The sequence below is a fragment of the Amphiprion ocellaris genome, chromosome 23 (assembly GCF_022539595.1).
Source record: "Amphiprion ocellaris isolate individual 3 ecotype Okinawa chromosome 23, ASM2253959v1, whole genome shotgun sequence".
Classification (NCBI taxonomy): Eukaryota; Metazoa; Chordata; class Actinopteri; family Pomacentridae; genus Amphiprion; species Amphiprion ocellaris.
Window position 1 is genome coordinate 14,243,409 of NC_072788.1, and position 19,349 is coordinate 14,262,757.

Consider the following 19,349-nt stretch of genomic DNA (forward strand, 5'->3'; position numbering starts at 1 on the left):
TCTGCATGAGATCATGCTCTGCCCATAAAATACAGCCTATAAATGACATAGCTTTCCTCTATTCCTTAGAAAGATTTAAAATTTTGCCCCCGATTTGGATCTGTTTGGCGCTTAATGTGTTCACAGAGGACATGAATGCTTCCTAGTGTGTCATCCTCAGGCTGCTATAATTGATGCATATTTTACTTTTAAATCTGTTTAGTTGAACATTTTAGTTATAATGACAGCAGGATGACAGTAAAATATTACTAACAGGTTTTCTTGTTTGTCCAGCTGGGGATTTTGGAAGGCATTTAATCATTTCTCTGACCTGATAAAGTGTGTTGTTTTTTTTAAATCTTATTTAGAGGGTTGGAACCTCCCAGTTTCAATTTAATAGTCATTCCAAGATAAGTATAACAAATATGAAGCTCTTCTATAGAACATTACCATTGCACTCATTTCCCTTCAGCTCTTAAGACAGGCATTTAACAAGGGATATTGTGAATATCTGGAAAGTAACATGTAACATGTTCTTGTGTTGCAGGTACATGGGCCAGACGTGGCCATCGAACAGGCCGGGGGGGTCTGGCACCGTGTAGTTCCTAGAGCACAGAAACAAAATATCTGGAAAGCACAAAAGTAACATGAAACACTGTGTTAACATTCCCAGAACAGTGTGAGAAAGAATGATTCTCATATCGTCACTGTTTTACATTTTGTCCTCTTAAAACACCGACTTATCTTTTCCAGAAAACAGTCTCACAAATCCAGGCTTCATTACGGACAGTCCACTATCACAACACAAACGTTTTATATAATACATTCACAAAGAATGGATTTCCCTTGTTTGATGTGTGGTTTCTTATGTTTTTATGTATATTTAGACAGTGTAGAGCAGGGGTCACCAACCTTTTTGAACCTGAGAGCAACTTCAAGGGTACTGAGTAGTACGAAGGGCACCTTGTTTGATACAAACTTCCTCAAGAGCAAACTTGCGCCATCATCTTTAAACAACAAGAATAATAATAATGAAAATAATATGTAAAAAGACTGATCACATTTATGTTAATTATTCCTTACAATAATTATTAACAACGATTTCCACAACAATGACGGTAGGAAACACACACACACACATATGGAAATCTGTTCCAATATTTAAAAGTCAGAGGCATCCCATCTCTGAAACGTTTGTAAATATCTTTCTTGGCAGTTTTGTATGAATCAACATATTTGCAGCATTTTGTTCAAAATCACACCAGTTACATTTCTGTGCAAATTATCACTTCTAACATTTTTAGGAAATCATTAACTGTCATCAAATCATGCTTCATTTGTGCAAACTACTACCTTTGTAACATTTTTGAACAATTCATGAACTCTGTCCCATGTTTGTACAAATTATCAGTTATATAAGAAAAAAACTTTCACATTATGAAATGAATCCTGTCACATTAGTACTAATCACCAGCATTTTTCACCAGCATTGCAACATTTTTAACAGATCATAACAACAAATCATTACATGTTTTCAACAAATAATTTTTCACATTTTTTGTGTAATGGCACGGTGTTTTGAATGACAACATGTGTTACCTCTTTCTTTGTCTGTAAATGTGTGTTAGTGGGAAGCCTGGCATTGCAGAGCTTATCATGTCTTACCTTTACTTTGCAGCTCACAGTTCAGATGGTTCAGTTTCCCAGTGATGTCCGTTAAAAATGCAAGGTCAAGAATCCACTCAGTGTCCTCAAGCAGCGAGGTGTCTTCCCCTTTGGATTGCATGAACTCCTTGATTTCGGCCAACGGTGACAAAAAACGCTGCAAAACTGGCCCCCTGCTGATCCATGGGGTTTCTGTGTGTAGTAACAGGTCATCATGTTCAGCTGACAGCTCCTCCAGCAGCACCTTCAATGTCCTGGTTGTTTGGCTTTGGAGCCATTTATGATCTTCACGACAGGAGTCATCACATGATCAAATCCGGCCACTTTTGTACATACATATGTCCTGCTGGTGAATGCTGCAGTGGTAATGTAGGAATGTTGGGAAGTCTGGATCACCTCTGCATCGTACATTGAAGCCTGCATACCGACCCGTCATGGAGGGAGCCATTTCTAATGGTACATTTTTCTCCACGAAGAAACTTTTCGTCGCGTAGCAGATGTCAAAGCTGCCTTTAAGTCCCAGGCTTTCTCTGTCCGTAGTGCGCATCCAGTCTATGTGCGCTAGCAGGTGGCTAGTTAGCATGGAAGCTTTGTAGCGGCTAACGTAGCGTCTCTCCACATTGTGCCGCTTTGCCGACGCAATAGTCGCCCCGCAAATAGGACACATACATTTATCTGTCATTGTCGTGAATAAGAACTGTTCCTCCCAGTCATCGTGAAAATAGTGTTTTCTCTTTCACTTCTCTGTCATGTTTTGGGGGTAAAAACCACATCTAGCTTCCCAAAGTGTCTGCGTCCGGACGCTTCAGAGTGACGTGTATTTGGACATGCGCAGTGAACTTTGACTCCGACATTGTCAAAGTTCATTTACACCGAAGAAGAAGGTCACCAGTCTATCACAGGAAGAACACAAACAGTGTCAGTTTCGAATCATGTTAATCTGACAACAGATACATTTTCAAACCTCTTCAACATTCTCGTGGTTTAACTGTTGGTGCTGCTGTCCAAACACCTGCATCGCTTTCCATTTTCCTCAGAGTCCTGCAACAACAAAACAGCAACATAAAACTAGCAACAATTCAGAGCCCTACAAATAAAACAAGAAAAAAAACAACACAACATGATCAACACAACAGAGTCCTATAACAACAACAACAACAACAACACAAACCTATTAACACCAACTAGGAAAAAAGAGAGATGAAAGAAGATAGTTCTGAAGGCAAAAGGGGGTCTAGCCTTTTGCTAGCAAGATGTACCTAATAAAGTGGCCACTGAGTGTATTAGTTCTATTAGTTGTTAACATAAGGCATTCAGGTTGCACAACTACAGATACAGATTCACCTTAAAATAAATGCTGTCTTAAACAGAGGATTCCGGTTCTGTCCAGTTCAACGTATAGAGGTGTATATCAAGTTAACGACAAGATGGGGAGATTGTAATGTCTTGCCAGATGTTGGCTATTTTCTCTGGCTTCAGTGTTCTGTTGCACTGCTGTAATTCGTGGGAGTAACAGTAGTTGAATTCTCCCACCACACAGCCAGTTCTTTTTCAGGCTCTTAGCGCCGTGGGAAATGCTAAGATTTCCTTCATCTTGTGCAAAATCCGTGGGTGATGATGACTGAAAGTAGTCTGGGTTTTGTATCAGGACCTAAACATGAGCCTATATGGTGAGTTTAAGCATGTTTTGACTATTTCTAGTCATGCTGTCGCTGAAAAGTCGCTCTATCAATATATACAAATCCACATATAATTAAGATGTCAGAAGGATTTCTGTGCAATGTTGTAACGACATTCATGTTTTCCAGAGGATGCACTTTACTGATGCTGACTTCAATGGTGAGTTTCCCACTAGCGCCATCTTGTGGTTGACATATTTGAAGAACTGTTGAGCCGATTTCTACTACATTTCTCAGACATTCATGCTACCTTCAGGATGAACTGTATTAACTTGATCTTCTGGCTTTTCATCTGTTGCCGTCATCAGGTCAAATGTTAATTCAGAACTTTGATTTATGACAAAATACCTGCAAAACTGACAAAATTCATCCTCACCTGCACTTTGTGTGTTTAGTGTGACAGGAGTAGCAAACTGAAAACTTACTTAAGTCTTTTAGCATCTGAAAGATTTTTAGTTTCATTTATACAGTATTTCATTAATTGTTTTTGTCTATCAGTTTTTTCTATTTTATCTGTCTGTTAACAGTTTATTTCTCTACTGTTGCCTTATTTTGCTATTCTGATATAATGACATCCTGCCTGGTGTTTCCTCCTGACATTTATTTACAATAATAAATTGATAACATAATCATTGATTGTCATCCGTTGGGCTGTATTCTATTTGTACTGAAAGGGCTGTGAAAACAAGGTGCTGTTGATTGATTGGCTGAAATGTTCACATGCAAACTCATTAAACTAAGTTAGTAAACATGGTAAAAATTTTAAATTTATGCATGTTTTATGATGCATAAACCCCATAGTTGTAGCTCATTGTTCAACTTTATGACCAAACACAGTGCAACAGGATTCATATCCACAAGAAGGCAAAATAAAGTATGAAAGAAGGGAGACGTTTTACTTTTTAAGCATGTATTTATTAGATTTTCTTAAAGGCTCACATCAGGTTTTCTAGACATTCTTTCTAGCATTAATTCTTCTCAACTGACTACACAGAAATGACTATATACAATACATATTCCAATACTCTGCTACATACAATATCCGCTTTCAAAGGGTCACACAATCAATCTTTCTTCACAGTCACACTTTTTACAGGCACAGTTAAATACAAACTTTGCTAAAGCTATTATATTACAGCTGATTTTTCTACATAATGCTTACTTTCTGGTAATTAAACCTTTATTTCTATGTAACACTTTAATATGTTTTCATAATCAACGTTATTCAAGCAAGGTGTATTAAATATGTGGTAAGAAACAAAAAAATTTACAAACAAGAAAAAGAAAAACCCCACAGAAGCTGAAATAGCCCAATCACAAACTGGAACTGGAATAGAAGGTAAAAAATTGAGTTCTTTAAGTTAGACAGCAAGATAGGTTAAATATTTTCTGTCATCTATTACTTATCATAGTGTGGCTCATTGCTGCAGGCAGCCACTTTAACTGTGGCATGGTTTTCATTGGTAAAATCATCTTCAGGCCTTATTCTTGGAAACTCCTCCTCTCTGCTGGTGTAGCTGCTTCTCCAGAATGAACTGGACCAGTTTCTTCACCCAGGAGGACCGAGGGTTCAGACAGACCTTCTCCCCACTAGCCAGTCCGGCTCTGCTCACACAGATTTACCACAATTAGAGCCGCACCCAGAGTTTTAGAAATACTAATGTCATGAGGCCAACAGCATCCTCATTACCTCAAGATGTTTTTGATTAGAAACCTCATCTCTGTAACAATGTAATCATATCATGATGCCAAAAAGTCTAACTTCTATTTTTTTTAAAACTGTTTAAAAAGACACCCAAGAATGGTAAGACGAGATATAAATGAAACAAGTATATATTAAAAAGACAAAGGCAGACAGGAGCCAAACAGAAAAGCCTACTAAACATAAAAATCAGCACTGAGATACAACAGTACCAAGGCTGAAATTTTGCCATAAAGTGCTCAAAAAGTGGTAGATCTGTATTCTTAAGTACATTAATGTGTCTTTATTTAAGACATGTTGTTGTTACCCAACCCTGTTATCTCGACTCCCAGAGATCACATCTACTAGCAATAGCAATTAGATTTTTCAGCGAGATGGATAACGTTTTGATCGTAAATATTCCTATAAGCTGCTATTGAGTGCAGCTATTTGTGAAATACATTTTTGCCTGTGAGATTCTGACATTCTCAAGAACTCACTCTCAACAATAATGAAACATCTGGATTCAATCTGATCCTGACAGATACTTGCAAAACCTCAATTTTCCTCCTAACGGTTCAAAGATTTGGTATGTTTTCAGTCCTCAAATGTTCCCTGTGAGCAGAGGGAAGAGTATAAGTGGCCTGGTGTGTACTTGAAAAACATGTAATGATGTAAAAAAATAACAAAGAATGGAGGTTTTGCCACAGGGCCAGTGTTCAGCATCTTGTTATCATTGTAACCACATCTATAAGCACAGATCAGTTCAACCATGTCTGTATTTATTTATAATCCTTGATACAAATCATGTAATTCAATAAGTCCCAACACATATATCCCATGCTGGGGGAAAGAGAAAAGTTCATGCATATTCTGTTTGGCTGACAGGCGTATTTTTATTTGCACTGTTGCACAAACTTGTGAAACAAGCACCACAGTCGGCTTTTATAAGTGGAGATTCTCTTGTTGTTTTCCACTGCAGATATTATTTATTGTTGCATTTCATTTGTTTCCCCCCCTTGTATACGATCTTGCAGCTTCAGGATGCATTTCTGATCTGTATGGTACAGTGAGGAAACTTGTGCCGCGTTTGTGCCAAGAGCCAGTTACTGTTATTGGACTAAAATACCGCTCTAAAAACAGAAACAATGGAAAATAATGTTCCTGGAGTAATGGGAATGGTGAATTTAAAACAGCGACAGTCAGCGGAAAAGAGGAAAAATCTCTGACTTACAATTAGAGCTAAAACTGTCAATTCACTTTCAGGACGTTCACCAGTTCCTGCTTTTCACATCTGAGTGTTTCCTGCTTACACAAGTGTTTTTACAGGGTTTATACGGTCATTCTGAGAAATGTGGAAGAGATGCCAAAAAAAACCTTTTCTGTTTACAAAATGACCTCATCTTTCAACCTGCTAGTCAGTTTTCTGAAAAGTTACCACTGTGAGACCATAAATCTTAGTTTGAATCAATTTTTTCTTTTTGTTTTCCTGCCAAGTAAGAGCACCGTTCAAACATATTGTGCAAAAAATGCTGGAATCGATCTTAAAATCCCTAAAACACCAAACTCGCAATTAGGATTTATATCTTTCTTTTCAGTTTGGACTCTGATGACATTCTTAACTCCTGTTAAGTGATGATTCGTCTATTAATATACCAATTGCTGGTTGCAACCCTTCCTGTAATGTGGAAGTGTCATAGTCAGCTGATTTGTGTGATGAGTTCACTTACATGACTTCTGTTTCGGGGCAGTGGGGCCCTTCAGGGACCAGTTTGATGCTCTTCAGGTTGTCGGGGGGGATGATCCTCGACTCCACCTGCACACACCGACAGTGTGTGTTGTAGTCCCTGTTGATCGGCGGCATACCTGTCATCAACACACAGTCAGTCAGAAAACAGTCTTTATTAGATGAAGCAGGAAAAAAATTACCACTTAGGGTTTTGTTTCTCTGCAAAGTTTTTGTAAATCTCTTGTGAACAATAACTCAAAGACATTGCTTCGGTTGTTGCTTATTTAAAAGGTCAGAACAAGTAAATGTCTTCATGTGTTTAGTGTTTTTACAACTGCAATATTTTGAAATAGCAAAATAAGTCTAATTGTGGTTTTTTTTTGGCATTATTAGCTTGGCAGTTCTAAACACTGTGGTTGAATCACAGGCGTCGGTAGTATCTGAGAGGTAAACTTGGATGGCAGCAGCTGTGGTTTTCATTTTGGTTAATGGTTTTTGCCCGAAACCATCCTCCTCCTCCACATACATGACTGCAACCTTCTTTTCCCCCCTTTATTTCCTAGAAATTTGGTATTGCCTTATCATGCTGACGACCAACCACTGCCGCAGTTCAACAGCACACAAATGCTTTCATCAAATGCTGACAAATCCACTTTCTTACATTTCGTCACAGCCAACAGGCCTAGTGTTGTGACACTGGCAAAGACACTTCCCCTTTTTCCTCTTCCAGTCAACCTCCTCTTCATTTCAGCTTAAATACTGAAAGTCACTGTGGGTTACTGTTCTTACTAAAGACTGAAAAGTTTGACTGAGCAACAGTATGATGATTGCCACTATGCTGCCATGTGACTCAAACACTCCTCTTGAATACAAAGTGGAAAGGTCACATCTGAAATTTCCAAATACACTAGAGAAATTTACATAAACTAATGCATTTTTTTTCTTTTTTTGGAATAAACCATTGTATATTTTCTGTCCTTTTGAAAAATGTAACTTACATTAGTGTCACATGGCAATACAGGACAAATGTTTCAAATGAGTGTGCACTTACAACTGCATTAAGGAGACAATCAAGTGTAGAACATAACCCATACAGCTGCAAAACAAATACTGCTTTACCCCAACAAATGTGCTTATTGAGGGTTTAATAGTCTGTCTTAATGCTCCCTCAAAATGCAAATGTTACTTAAAGGTCAATGAGTGCAACTCATTAACATCCACCATCGACTTTAAACCAGCATTCCAAACTCCTGAGTTGTATTTGCAGATTCAGAAATATTTACTCTCCCTCCCTTCCATGGAACCGTGCAGCTCTTACCGTTGATGATGACGAGCAGGGTCCCGAGCACGACCAGGACGCAGAGCTTCATCTTGTTTGGGCTGATGTTTGTTGAGCTCTTGAGCACAGATGAAAGGTTTACAGCTGTTCTGACTGCTAACATACATCTCTGCTCCAGTATTTATACATGCAGTTGTCATGTGCTTCTCAGCTGTGGGATTTTTTTTTTTTAAATTACCCGCTGTGTATGTGCAGGTCTGCATGTTGGTTTCACTTTGCTGCATTCACATGTGCAGCAGAAGGCAGTCATGGGACGGTGGGTTCAGGGACCAACCAGAGGCCTCGCTGAGGTGTAGACGGTGTCACTGCGGTCAGCGACCACAGAAATGAGTCAGACAGAAGACGTGAGTCTGTCTGGACAGTCGACCAACAGCTTCATTTCTCTTCTGCTTGTCGTAGCTCTGCAGCATTATTCAGCTGTTTATCCTCTTAAGACTCTGAGAGAAGAAAATGATAAAATGATCATCAGATACAGTTCTGTAAACAACCACAGTTACACTTGTAGCTACAGGCCATAATATCGCACAGTGAGATAGAGCTGTTGTTGATGTCAGTATTTTTTTTATCTCTGTGGACTTGTTCTGACCCTGTACAGACTGTGTAACATAGTAACTGTGATAAATAATTCAGTGGTGTCTTCTCAAATAGTTTGGTGCTAGGATGTGGAGTGAAAGTGTCTTAGTTTGGCTGCTTGGCCTTTAAAGCAGCATTAATCAAAATTTTTATGTAAGCAATGGCTCAAATGTGAAGTAACGCATAGACAACTATCAACACATTTTGCAGTTTTATGGCCTTTCTGGAACATTTTATCATCTTTCAGCACCTTGTTTTGGGCCTGCAACTCTACCAGTGTTATTCCCTCTCGTCTCTCTTTAAAATAAAACATTATACAATACCTTCCCAGCACCAAATGCCAGGCAGACACAGGTAGTAAATAGCTTCTGGTGACAGTGGAGCATTTAGAGGTTAAAGAACCAGACATTTCTCTGTGGAGTTGGTGGAGACACAAAACAGAGCTAACAGCAGTCAAGTTATTCATAAAGCACATTTAAAACAACAGCTGTATGGCCAAGGTGATTGTGACTGGTGTTATGAATTAGCATAATAAGTTGAAATATGGGGATTAAGACTCTACAGCGCTGTTTATGGTGTGATTAAATATTAAGGATGAATACCCTATGAAATCATGTAAAATACTGCTTTAACTTTCTGTAACACATATTGAAGCTGAGACCCTACAGTATTAATTATCGAGAGTACTCTAACTTAAGTAATAATGTAGCTAAGACCCTCTGCTATTATAAAACAGTGTTGATGTCGCTCAGTGTCTGTTGGATGTGTTTTTAAGTCAACTTAATAATACCATACTATGTCTAATGTATACATACACTACCGTTCAAAAGTTTGGGATCACTTAGAAATGACCTCATTTTTTGGAAGAAAAGCAGTTTTTTTCAATGAAGATAACATTAAATGAATCATAAATCCAGTCTAGACATTGTTCATGTGGTAAATGACTATTATAGCTGGAAATGACAGATTTTTAATGGAATATCTCCATAGGGGTACAGAGGAACATTTCCAGCAACCATCACTCCTGTGTTCTAATGCTACATTGTGTTAGCTAATGGTGTTGAAAGGCTAATTGATGATTAGAAAACCCTTGTGCAATTATGTTAGTGCATGAATAAAAGTGTGAGTCTTCATGGAAAACATGAAATTGTCTGGGTGATCCAAAACTTTTGAACTGTAGTGTATGTGTGTATTTGCTGTGGAGTTTTGACATTTTGTGATGAAAACAAAGATAGATACTGCTTAAAATTATTGTTAGTTTGGCCGAGGCAGCGTTATATTTTCAGTTAGTTCTGAGGCAAACATTTTAATTATACTTGACATAATTTTCTTAAATTTACAATGTCAAGCTAAAACATAGTACTTTCTGTTTTTTCAGTTTTAATTGACAGAATCAACCATAATTTGAATTACACTAATTAATCTTAAACTGTTTAAATCAAAGCAGATTAAACTCGATCATCCCTCAGTGTTTTTCAAAACATCTTTTGTGGGAAAAGCAGATTTCAAGCCATATCAGTTTAGTTATAGATAAAAACATTTTTGGTTACAATTCCATAAAGTTAATACTTATTGAACTAGACTGCTACCTCAATCTAAGTATGACAATCTGTTGAAGATTTTGAGATAACTGACATGAAGCTCAATACGCAGACAGAAAGAAACCACGTGTCTCAGTAGTGGTAAAAACTCATGGCGTCTGTCTGATTTGAAATATTACTCTCTTATGATTAAATTCACATGTCTGTATCAGACAGTGGGGAGATAAATGTGAGACAGAAGTGGGTCATAATGCAGAACATGAAGGCCACATGACTGTAACAAGTGAAATGATGCATTTCAAGATGACTTTGCAAAATTGTCATCTGCTGAAAACAAACTCGAGGGGACTTTACGTAATAAATCAAATAAAAACAGAAAAAACGAAAGTGCCATAAAATGCATTTTTCCATTTTGTTCAGACAAAACCTGAATCTGAAAATAAAGCAATATATAGTCAGTATTGAAATATTTCTTGTAGCTAACTTCTATTTGACTGGATCTTTTGGTTGTGTTGTGAAAATGTGACTTCCTTGCACATGTTGCTTACAGGCCAGCACAGCGGTGGAGACATGTGGGGGTCGTATGGAAACCATCTGGAGAAGCTTTAGTGCAATAATTTACAAGAAAGGATATCAGGGATTATAGCTTTGTCATTTTACTTTTTGTTTCTAAGAACAATCAAGACAAAGACTGATAGACAGTAAGTAGAAACGTGTGAGAGTGAGAATCGTGTTGACTTGAATGAGGGCCAGTGTGTTTGGTTGTATCAGCCACGTGGAGTAAACCCAACTGACCTACAATCTGGCCAGCGTCCACTCCAAGCATTCAGATTCGTAAACAAAGCTTTTGGAATCACATTTTATAACAAATTGTTTGCTCTCGTGTTTATTTTTGGATTGCAAGCCTATTTGATTGCACCACAAATGCACAAAAATAAATCTACAGAGTTAAATGAGGACTAAGATGTGATCTCCATCTAGAGTCCTGTAAAGTTCATGTTTTTAGTATTTTCCATGGAAAAGGAAATCTAATTTGGAACCTCAGATGCTCTAAGCTCTATCTAAGCTCAACAACAAAAACAAAATCTATAAAAACATAGCAGTTTACATTAATGTTAAAGCTATGACAACTTCTAATAAAATTATGGTCAACTAGCAGAACACACTGAGTTAGTGCAAATAGCTTTTCCTCTATGATCAAAGTTAGTCCAGGCAGTTAAAACAGGGGACGGGATTTGAGTGAGGTTAAAAAAAGTTACAAAGACAATTTTATTAAGTTTTGATAATTTGAATTCAGCAGATATTTGAATTAAAATTACACACAGCCTTAAATTGATGCAGTTACCAGCATTATAATGTCAGTGCAACCCATCAATATAATGCTTGCAACTTAAAAGGTTTATATGAATAAGTCAATTAGATTTTTATTTTTATCTTGCAAACACGTATTTACTTGTTTGAATGAGGAGTTTCTATTAATGATGCTGCTCTGAAAATGAATGTTTTGATGACAGGAGGGAGGAAAGAATGAAGGAAGAAGTAAAACAGTTTACATTCACGGTCTGTGTGTCAGCCACCACTTGACTCCGGCTGAAATACCTCAGCAGCTACTGGATGGATTCACTCAAAATCCAGTTAAACAACTCTCCTGATACGTAAATGTGGCTGCCAGATGAACTGCAGATGCCTTGATGACCCCTTGACTTTCTGACTATAGGATTATATGGTTTAGTTTCTGCCTCTGTCTTTTGTTTTAGCCGTCACTGTGTTTAGAGCTGCATTGATCCATGATACAAAATGTTGCATTTTGAGAATAGAACATGCAATGCACAGTAAAATTAGCTAAATACAGATGCCTGATTGTACATAAAACACCTTGAAAATAGCAAAGATTTATAATACAACTACCTAAAGGATGCAATTGCTTGAAACCATTTCACTGGCTTCTTTGAAGTGAAAAATGGCCATTCCTTTATAATATATAACAAAGATTTCAATTATTTAACAACATCCAGATTTATTGTACTTTCATGTCTCTGAAGTCAACACTGTACATTATTCCTTTAGTCTTAACAAAGCAAACATGGCACACATAGATATACAGTATGTGCACAGACATTCACAAATATGTGAAACAATAGTTTTTTTATTATCAAATACTAATATTATCAAATTACATAAATAAATTGTGCTCATATTTATAGTAATTAAGCACAACAGACATTGTTAATCTTCACATTATGTCAGCTTAATTTCCATCACAAACAATACCTTTATACTGTTATTAATAAGCTTTGTGTGTGGTTTGGAAGAAACATACACTGCAAAAAAACTGTGCTTATTAAGCAGGGGTTCACCAAACTTCAGAAATGCTGCAGTCTCTCTGGTTAAAGACTCTTCTCTGAATTCACAATATGTCTCTTACAGTCTCCAAAACTCAGTTCTGGCTGACGTAGAATTAAATACTTGACACCATTACATCTTTCTGTCAGTTTTAGCTGCCAGTTTCCAAAGTAGTTACTGAACCAGTTTCACGTGTTTTAGCATTGTGCCATCGGTGAGAGATTTTGCTGACAGATAAACAGCAACTACATCAGCCGTACGGTTAGGCTGTGACACTGTGCTGCCAAATGACATCCCATTTTCACCGTGCCAGGTTAAAAACACAAGGAATGTGCATTATGATGAAGTTGGCAGCACTACGGCTGATTGTGTGAATGATGCTGTGGCTGATTCCGTGGCTGATGCTGTAGATGATGCTGTGTCTGACACTGTGGCTGATTCTGTGGTTGACTTTGGGCTCATGGTGTTCTTATCAGCACGTGTCATCCTCAGTCTGTGAAGCAAACACGATGGTCAGCCATTTTTAAACCTGTGCCACGAGATTTTCAACACATTAAATTTAGTGCAATACAGCAGTTATTCCCAGCCCTTCTGGCCAGTTACTTTGCTTTTAGAGCCCCGTATAAGTAAAATTATCTTGCATGTCACCAGAAAGACAGCAAATAGAAGAAATATGTGTTCTTTAAATCACTTTTCATCTTCCCACCCCTCAGCTGGAAATCTCTACACTAAAACAAGCAGCTATCTGCAAGAAACAATACAACTGTTCTAGGGTTTAAAACAAGTAATTAAGAGGCAAAAGTTAAGTAATTGGAGAACTATGTCAATGACATCATACTTTCTTTGCTCTGTTTTCATGTTGCACACTGACACTGATAAAAGCCTCATGTGCTGAATGCTGCACTTACGCCCCAGCGTGACTGTTTTCCTTCCCATGCACTTTGTTCCCTCTGTCTAAATTAGTTCATGGTGACATGCTGAACAACAGTGAAGCAAAGTGCATCATGTACAAAGCATTTCATTTTCACTTACATCTGTGTTCTTTGCAGGAGTCTTTTGGTGAATTCTTCTTCAGGGTCAAGACAGAGTGACTTGCCAGTTTTCAGTGTGACACTGCAGGAGAAAGAGAAAAGTTTAACTTAAGACAGCTCTCCAACGGTACTTAATTGTGATCATTTATTGCTCATTTTACTGCAGGTACTGACATGACTTCTTGCTTTCTGCAGTAAGGACGAGGACCGTGCTCCTTGACTCCAGCGATGAGCGAGGGATTTACGCGTTTGAGTGTGTTGACGCACCGGCAGTATTTAAGAGCTGGAAAAGGCGAAAAGTGTGAATAATTTACAACAGCTGCACAATTTCATCTCTCGTGTTTCTCAGATATGTAATGCAATCAAAAGCAACTTAAAGGCAGATGTTTTTAGTCATAATGTAGCTCAATCAAGTTGCATAAATGCACAAAAGTTTTTCATCATCCAATAAATTTGCAGACTTACCTGATGTAGAGCAAATGGCTACACAGGCCAAGAGCGTAATGCACTGGATTGCAGCATTCATCCTTGACTTCGGTGGCAGAAATTAAATGAGTGAAGTTCTGAAAGTATCTATTGAATCCTGTAGCAGATATGAAAAATCTCCCTCTGCTTTGTGTTTACTGAACTCCTCAGACCTCCTCAGTGTGCAGGACTGGGGCCCCACATTCTCTCATCATTTTTATACTCTCCCGCCAGATGGAAACTGTCCAAGAACGACTTCTTGAGAAGTGGTTGAAAAAAATCGAACCAATGTTTTCTCACTGATAAGCCAGCTTTTGCAATCTAACCACTTTTCCTCGGAATCCACTTCTCTCTCAGTTGTCACTTCCTTTTAAACATGTCTAATCCTCCCTGTCCTGTTGAGACACGACTTCCCTCAGACACATTAGTAATGATGCTGCAATCAGATTATCTATCCATGTATATCGACACTGCAAACAGTAACTCCTACTCACAGGTGGTCTAAAATATTTCTGCGGCACTGATTGCATGTGTGGTGATGTAAAGTACAGGAAGGTTTTTCTTTAAGATTCCTTTTTATGGCATTTTTGCTTTTAATGGACAGTCAACAGTGGACAGAAACATAAAAAGAGAGATGGAACGTGACATGTCCACCATGTTTATTACTGCAATCTTGTTAATGGGAAGCTGAATTAGCTTCTTAAGTGTGATCAGATATTTTACTGTTGTACTGCTAATGCCACTTTCTATTCATTGGCTGTAGAATTGCCTTTAGATTAATTTATTCTGTGAACCTAAAACATTGGCCTTGAGTTAAGATTCTTCTTGTTCCAACCACATTTCATGGTTTTTGTGAGCTAACGTACTTTGCTCTGTTGTCATGGAGACGCCTCAGCTGTCATCACATGACACCAACAGGTATATGCAGATAGAAGGGGACCCTTTTATAATTCAGTTAAATCACATTAAATTTAATAATTTAATATTCACATCTTCGTGGGCTGAAAGACCAGCATCACCTAAAGCCGTCACACCTGGTGGCACAAGCAGGTGCTAAAGTGTCTGGCACTAGTGCTGGAAACGTGGCGAATGAGTGTCAACACCCTTCCACCCACGTCGTCCCGCTGGCAAGAAACAACTGTTATTATCAAAATGAATTATAATAGGAAAAAGAATCAGCATTGACGTTGGTATTGATAATTCTGCCCCCTTCAAGAATGAGGATTGGATCAAACTGAAACTTTGTGTTGCTACAGCGCTGCTCTGACTTGTTGCTCTTACGCACCGTGAACGAGTCTTACTGGTTCACAGCCACCATGTGCATCAGTGTTTATTCAAGCACAACATTACAGAGACAAATACCAGCAGGTCACAACACTTTGCAACATGAGAAGATTTCCTAATAACTGATAAAGTGTGCAGTAAAAGTGTGAGAAGTTGTTCAGCAGCAGTGGGTGGATGTGTGGGTGGATGTGTGGGTCTTTGCAGTCCTGCAGAGATATCGGCCAGGAGACAAGCGATTCTTTCATCACACTTGCTTTTGAAAGCAAATAGTGCTCGTCTGACAACCTCAAAAACCTTCCTGCTAACAGCTGTACTTATAATATTATTTGTATAATTGTAATTTGTAAAGACAGGAAAAGTACTGATAAAATTAAGGATGAACACTTTAGTAAATGCACACAAAACAAAACAAAAAAAGCAGACCAGAGAGGGGCTGCGCATTCAGTTTACACTACATAATCTCTGTTCAGGATGCTGATTTCTGTGTTCAATTTTGCCTGAACTTGGAGATGAACATCTGAAAATCAACTGAAGTTTACCTGGAAACCTTAGCAGAGTGGCACTGCCCTCTGTGTGATATAGAGGTGGCTAGTACAAACAATAATCCATGTTTAGCAGTGTCGTAATTATACGAACCAGGATGAAACAAACCAGGATTTTCTTTAAAGACACATTTAGAGAAGGGTGCTTATTTGCCTTCTTGCCAAGAGTTAGACAAGGATAGCTGCCTGTTAATGTAAGGTAGCTAAATGTTTCAGTTTAACACAGAGATTGGTGATCTAGTTCTGCAACCTGTGCCGAAGCAGTAATTAATGTGTCTTAGTTTGTGATGTTTTGATTGAACACAACTCAGAGTGAAGAGCAGATTCACAGAGTTTGAAATGTGCAAGAAGAGGACCAATAATGAGTCACTAATGTGAGGCCTATGAGTGAAGTCCATGGGTAGCTTCCAACTCTAATAACTTTGTTTCTTCAGTCTCTTTGCTAATTAACAATATGTTAGTACAGCAATGTATTATAGCGAAGGTCCTCTACCTTAGAAATGTGAGTTAGCTGTACTTTTGTTGGTTAATTAACTCAAAGTCATCATCAAAGTGTAAAACTAGAAGAATTAAACTAACCGAACTTGAGAAAATAAGCTTGATAAACTTTAAATATTTAGTTGAATCAACCTCTCTCATGAACAACAATTACAGATAGATTTGGTTTCCTTTTATATTTTCTAAGTTTAGAGAGTTTCGTCTTTATTTAACATTGAGAATTTACAACCTCAAATGTTGAACTTATTTTTTAACAGATTTAGTATTTGAATCAATCTAAAGCTGCTCTCGGTTGAAGTGAAATCAATTATGAGTGTATTTAATCATATTTAGAGTTGTTTTGATTTTGTATGAAGAGACCCAACACTTTCTAATTTAACTAAGATAAGATTAGATAAGACAAGACAAGACAAGATAAGTTAGTCCTTTATTACTCCCCACGTCAGGGGAAATTTCCAGTGTTACAGCAGCAAAAATCTTTCAGAGCAGCATTAAACATATGTACATTAAAGATAAAAATTATAATAACAATAATATATACAATATATACAAGAATGAGGAATGAAAAATGAATAAATACAGTATTACTACAGTATTAGTGACATCAGGATAAAGTGGCTTGTGGAATAAATGTAACTGTAAAAGTGCAGAAAATGCCAGCAGTGCAATTTTACCATGGTTTAAGATGATATGATATAGTCCAGTTTATGTTAACATCAGCCAGTGATGCTGATGTTGTAAAGTCTTATAGCAGATGGGATGAAGGACCTGCGATAGCGCTCTTTCTTGCAGGGTGGATGTCTCAGTCTGCTGCTGAAGGAGCTGCTTAAAGACCCCACAGTGTCATGCAGTGGGTGAGAGGGATTGTCCATGATGGATGTGAGCTTTGACAACATCCTCCTCTCACCCACCTCCTCTATGGAGTCCAGGGAACAGTCCAGGACAGAACCTCCTCCTGACCAGTCTGTTCAGTCTCTTTCTGTCCCTTTCAGTGCTCCCTGCTCCCCAGCAGACCACTGCATAGAAAATAGCAGACGCTACCACAGAGTCATAGAATGTCCGGAGCAGAGTCCTGCACACTCCAAAGGACCTCAGTCTCCTCAGCAGGTGGTCGACTTTGGTCCTTCTTGTACAGGAACCTCTGTATTGTGTGTCCAGTCCAGTTTATTGTTGAGGTGAACACCCAGGTATTTGTATGTGTCCACCATGTCAATGTCCAAACCCTGGATGTTCACCGGTGCAGTCTGGGGTGTCCTCCTCCTGCAGAAGTCCACGATCATCTCCTTCGTCTTACTGGCATTGAGCTGCAGATGGTTTCGCTCACACCAGTCAACAAAGTCAGAGATGACCGTCCTGTACTCCCGCTCGTCCCCCTCAGATACACACCTGACAATGGCTGTATCATCGGAGAACTTCTGGATGTGACAGCTCCCAGAGTTGTAGTGGAAGTCCGATGTGTTCATGGTGAAGAGTGTAGTATCTAATCTGAGAATATGTGTTGTTTATCACAATGGAACCTGAACACGTGTAGCTCATTTCAGTGGAATGTGTTTTTCTGTCCAAGAAACCCTACGCAGTGTTTTCATAGGTGTCCCTGTCATTGATAGCCACAGAGCCTAGGAGCTCGGTCTTCTAATAGAAACAAGATGTTATGACTTTATACTTCACCAACCCTTTATAAGTGAGTGCATCCTGTTGCTCGGGGGGATTTCGCATTGGCTCTGAATTCTTCATCAGGCAGACCATGGCGCCTGATCAGATGCTGTGTTTTTTGCAATAAAATTATATTATTAAGCAACTCAGTGTCAACGGACGTTTTCTTCAACATCTGCACATCCTCGATGTCTAAGAGAAACTGCAAGAGAAAGGGGGAGAGCACTGTCCCCTGTGGACCTCCATGCTGCTGACTACCACATCAGACACACAGTCCTGAAGCCTCACGTACTGTGGTCTGTTGGTGAGGTAGTCGATGGTCCAAGCAGCCAGGTGACAGTCTACTCCCGCTCCTTCAAGCTTCACCCTGAGCAGAGAAGGCTGGATTGTGTTGAAAGCACTGGACAAGTCAAAGAACATGACCCTCACAGTGCTGCTGGGGTTCTCCAGGTGAGTCAGTGATCTGTGCAGCAGGTAGATGACTGCATCATCCACTCCAATGTTCGGTTGGTAGGCGAACTGCAGTGGATCCAGATGTGGGCTCACCTGGGGACGGAGGTTCCTGAGGACAATCCTCTCCATGGTCTTCATCAGATCAGAAGTAAGACACAGCAAGATTCCATAATTTCTGTTTTCACAAACTACAAAACACAAGAGACTCCTACAATGTATCCTGGGAAGTATTCTTAAATGCCAGCTTTGTTTCTATAATCTTAATTTAATGAGTTGAGTGAACTCTCAAGAAATAAGAACTCATGGTTTGGTGGTGAGACAATAGAAATTTACATTTTAAGTTCAGTTAATTACAAATTAGCAAAACTCACTTGAAGCTCACTGAAAGAATGCCAAGAGTGTGCAAAGCAGTAATCAAAGCAAAGGGTGGCTATTGTGAAGAATCTAAAATATAAAACACAGTACTACATAATTCCACGTGTTCATACAGTTTTGATGCCTTCAGTGAGAATCTGCAATGTAAATAGTCATGAAAATAAAGACAAAACCTTTAAATGTATCCAAACTTTGACTGATAGTGTTTTTTTTTCACAAAAAGTAAACCAGAAAAGTTGCGTTCGTGAAGTTTCTGATGTTATGGCAGTGTTGGAAACACTTGTTGTTTGGACGACCTCCGTCTTTTCTATATAACTTTTCCAAAGAAGAACAAAAAGCAACAATATTTGTTCAATCCTTTTCTTTTATAAACACTGTGTCATGCTGAATTCTGGTCAGGCTGATAGAAAAAAAGGAAACATTTTCCGTAATACGCCCACAGCTTTGAGGAAACTTACTTTGGTTAGCTTCTTCGGAAAGACAAATAAATCCACGCATTTCCCCGCAGTGTTTGTACAG

At 38.5% G+C, this 19,349-nt stretch overlaps 2 protein-coding genes across 3 annotated transcripts in view; both read right to left on the reverse strand.

Moving 5' to 3' along the window:
- Nucleotides 1-4,216: 4,216 nt before the first annotated feature.
- LOC111580213 (interleukin-8-like) overlaps nt 4,217-19,349 on the reverse strand; it is a 38,970-nt gene continuing 23,837 nt past the window's right edge. Inside the window, exons 4-6 of the mRNA XM_035956087.2 lie at nt 8,052-8,509; nt 6,735-6,870; nt 4,217-4,928 (exon numbers count right to left, since the gene is read on the reverse strand). Of these exons, the coding sequence (XP_035811980.1) occupies nt 4,799-4,928; nt 6,735-6,870; nt 8,052-8,175 (390 nt within the window). The 5' untranslated portion in view covers nt 8,176-8,509 and the 3' untranslated portion in view covers nt 4,217-4,798. The remainder of the gene's footprint in view (nt 4,929-6,734; nt 6,871-8,051; nt 8,510-19,349) is intronic.
- On the reverse strand, nt 12,184-14,933 carry LOC111580200 (C-X-C motif chemokine 5-like). Of its 2 annotated transcripts, none has more exons than XM_023287834.3 (4): nt 14,026-14,778; nt 13,735-13,843; nt 13,562-13,642; nt 12,184-13,022 (listed from the first exon to the last, which is right to left on the reverse strand). In XM_023287834.3, exons 1-4 carry the CDS (start codon nt 14,084-14,086, stop codon nt 12,866-12,868), a joined length of 408 nt encoding a protein of 135 aa, XP_023143602.2. In that variant the 5' UTR covers nt 14,087-14,778; the 3' UTR covers nt 12,184-12,865. The 2 variants fall into 2 exon arrangements, with proteins under 2 accessions (XP_023143602.2, XP_054863756.1); XM_055007781.1 differs by having other exon boundaries at nt 12,922-13,058; nt 14,026-14,933.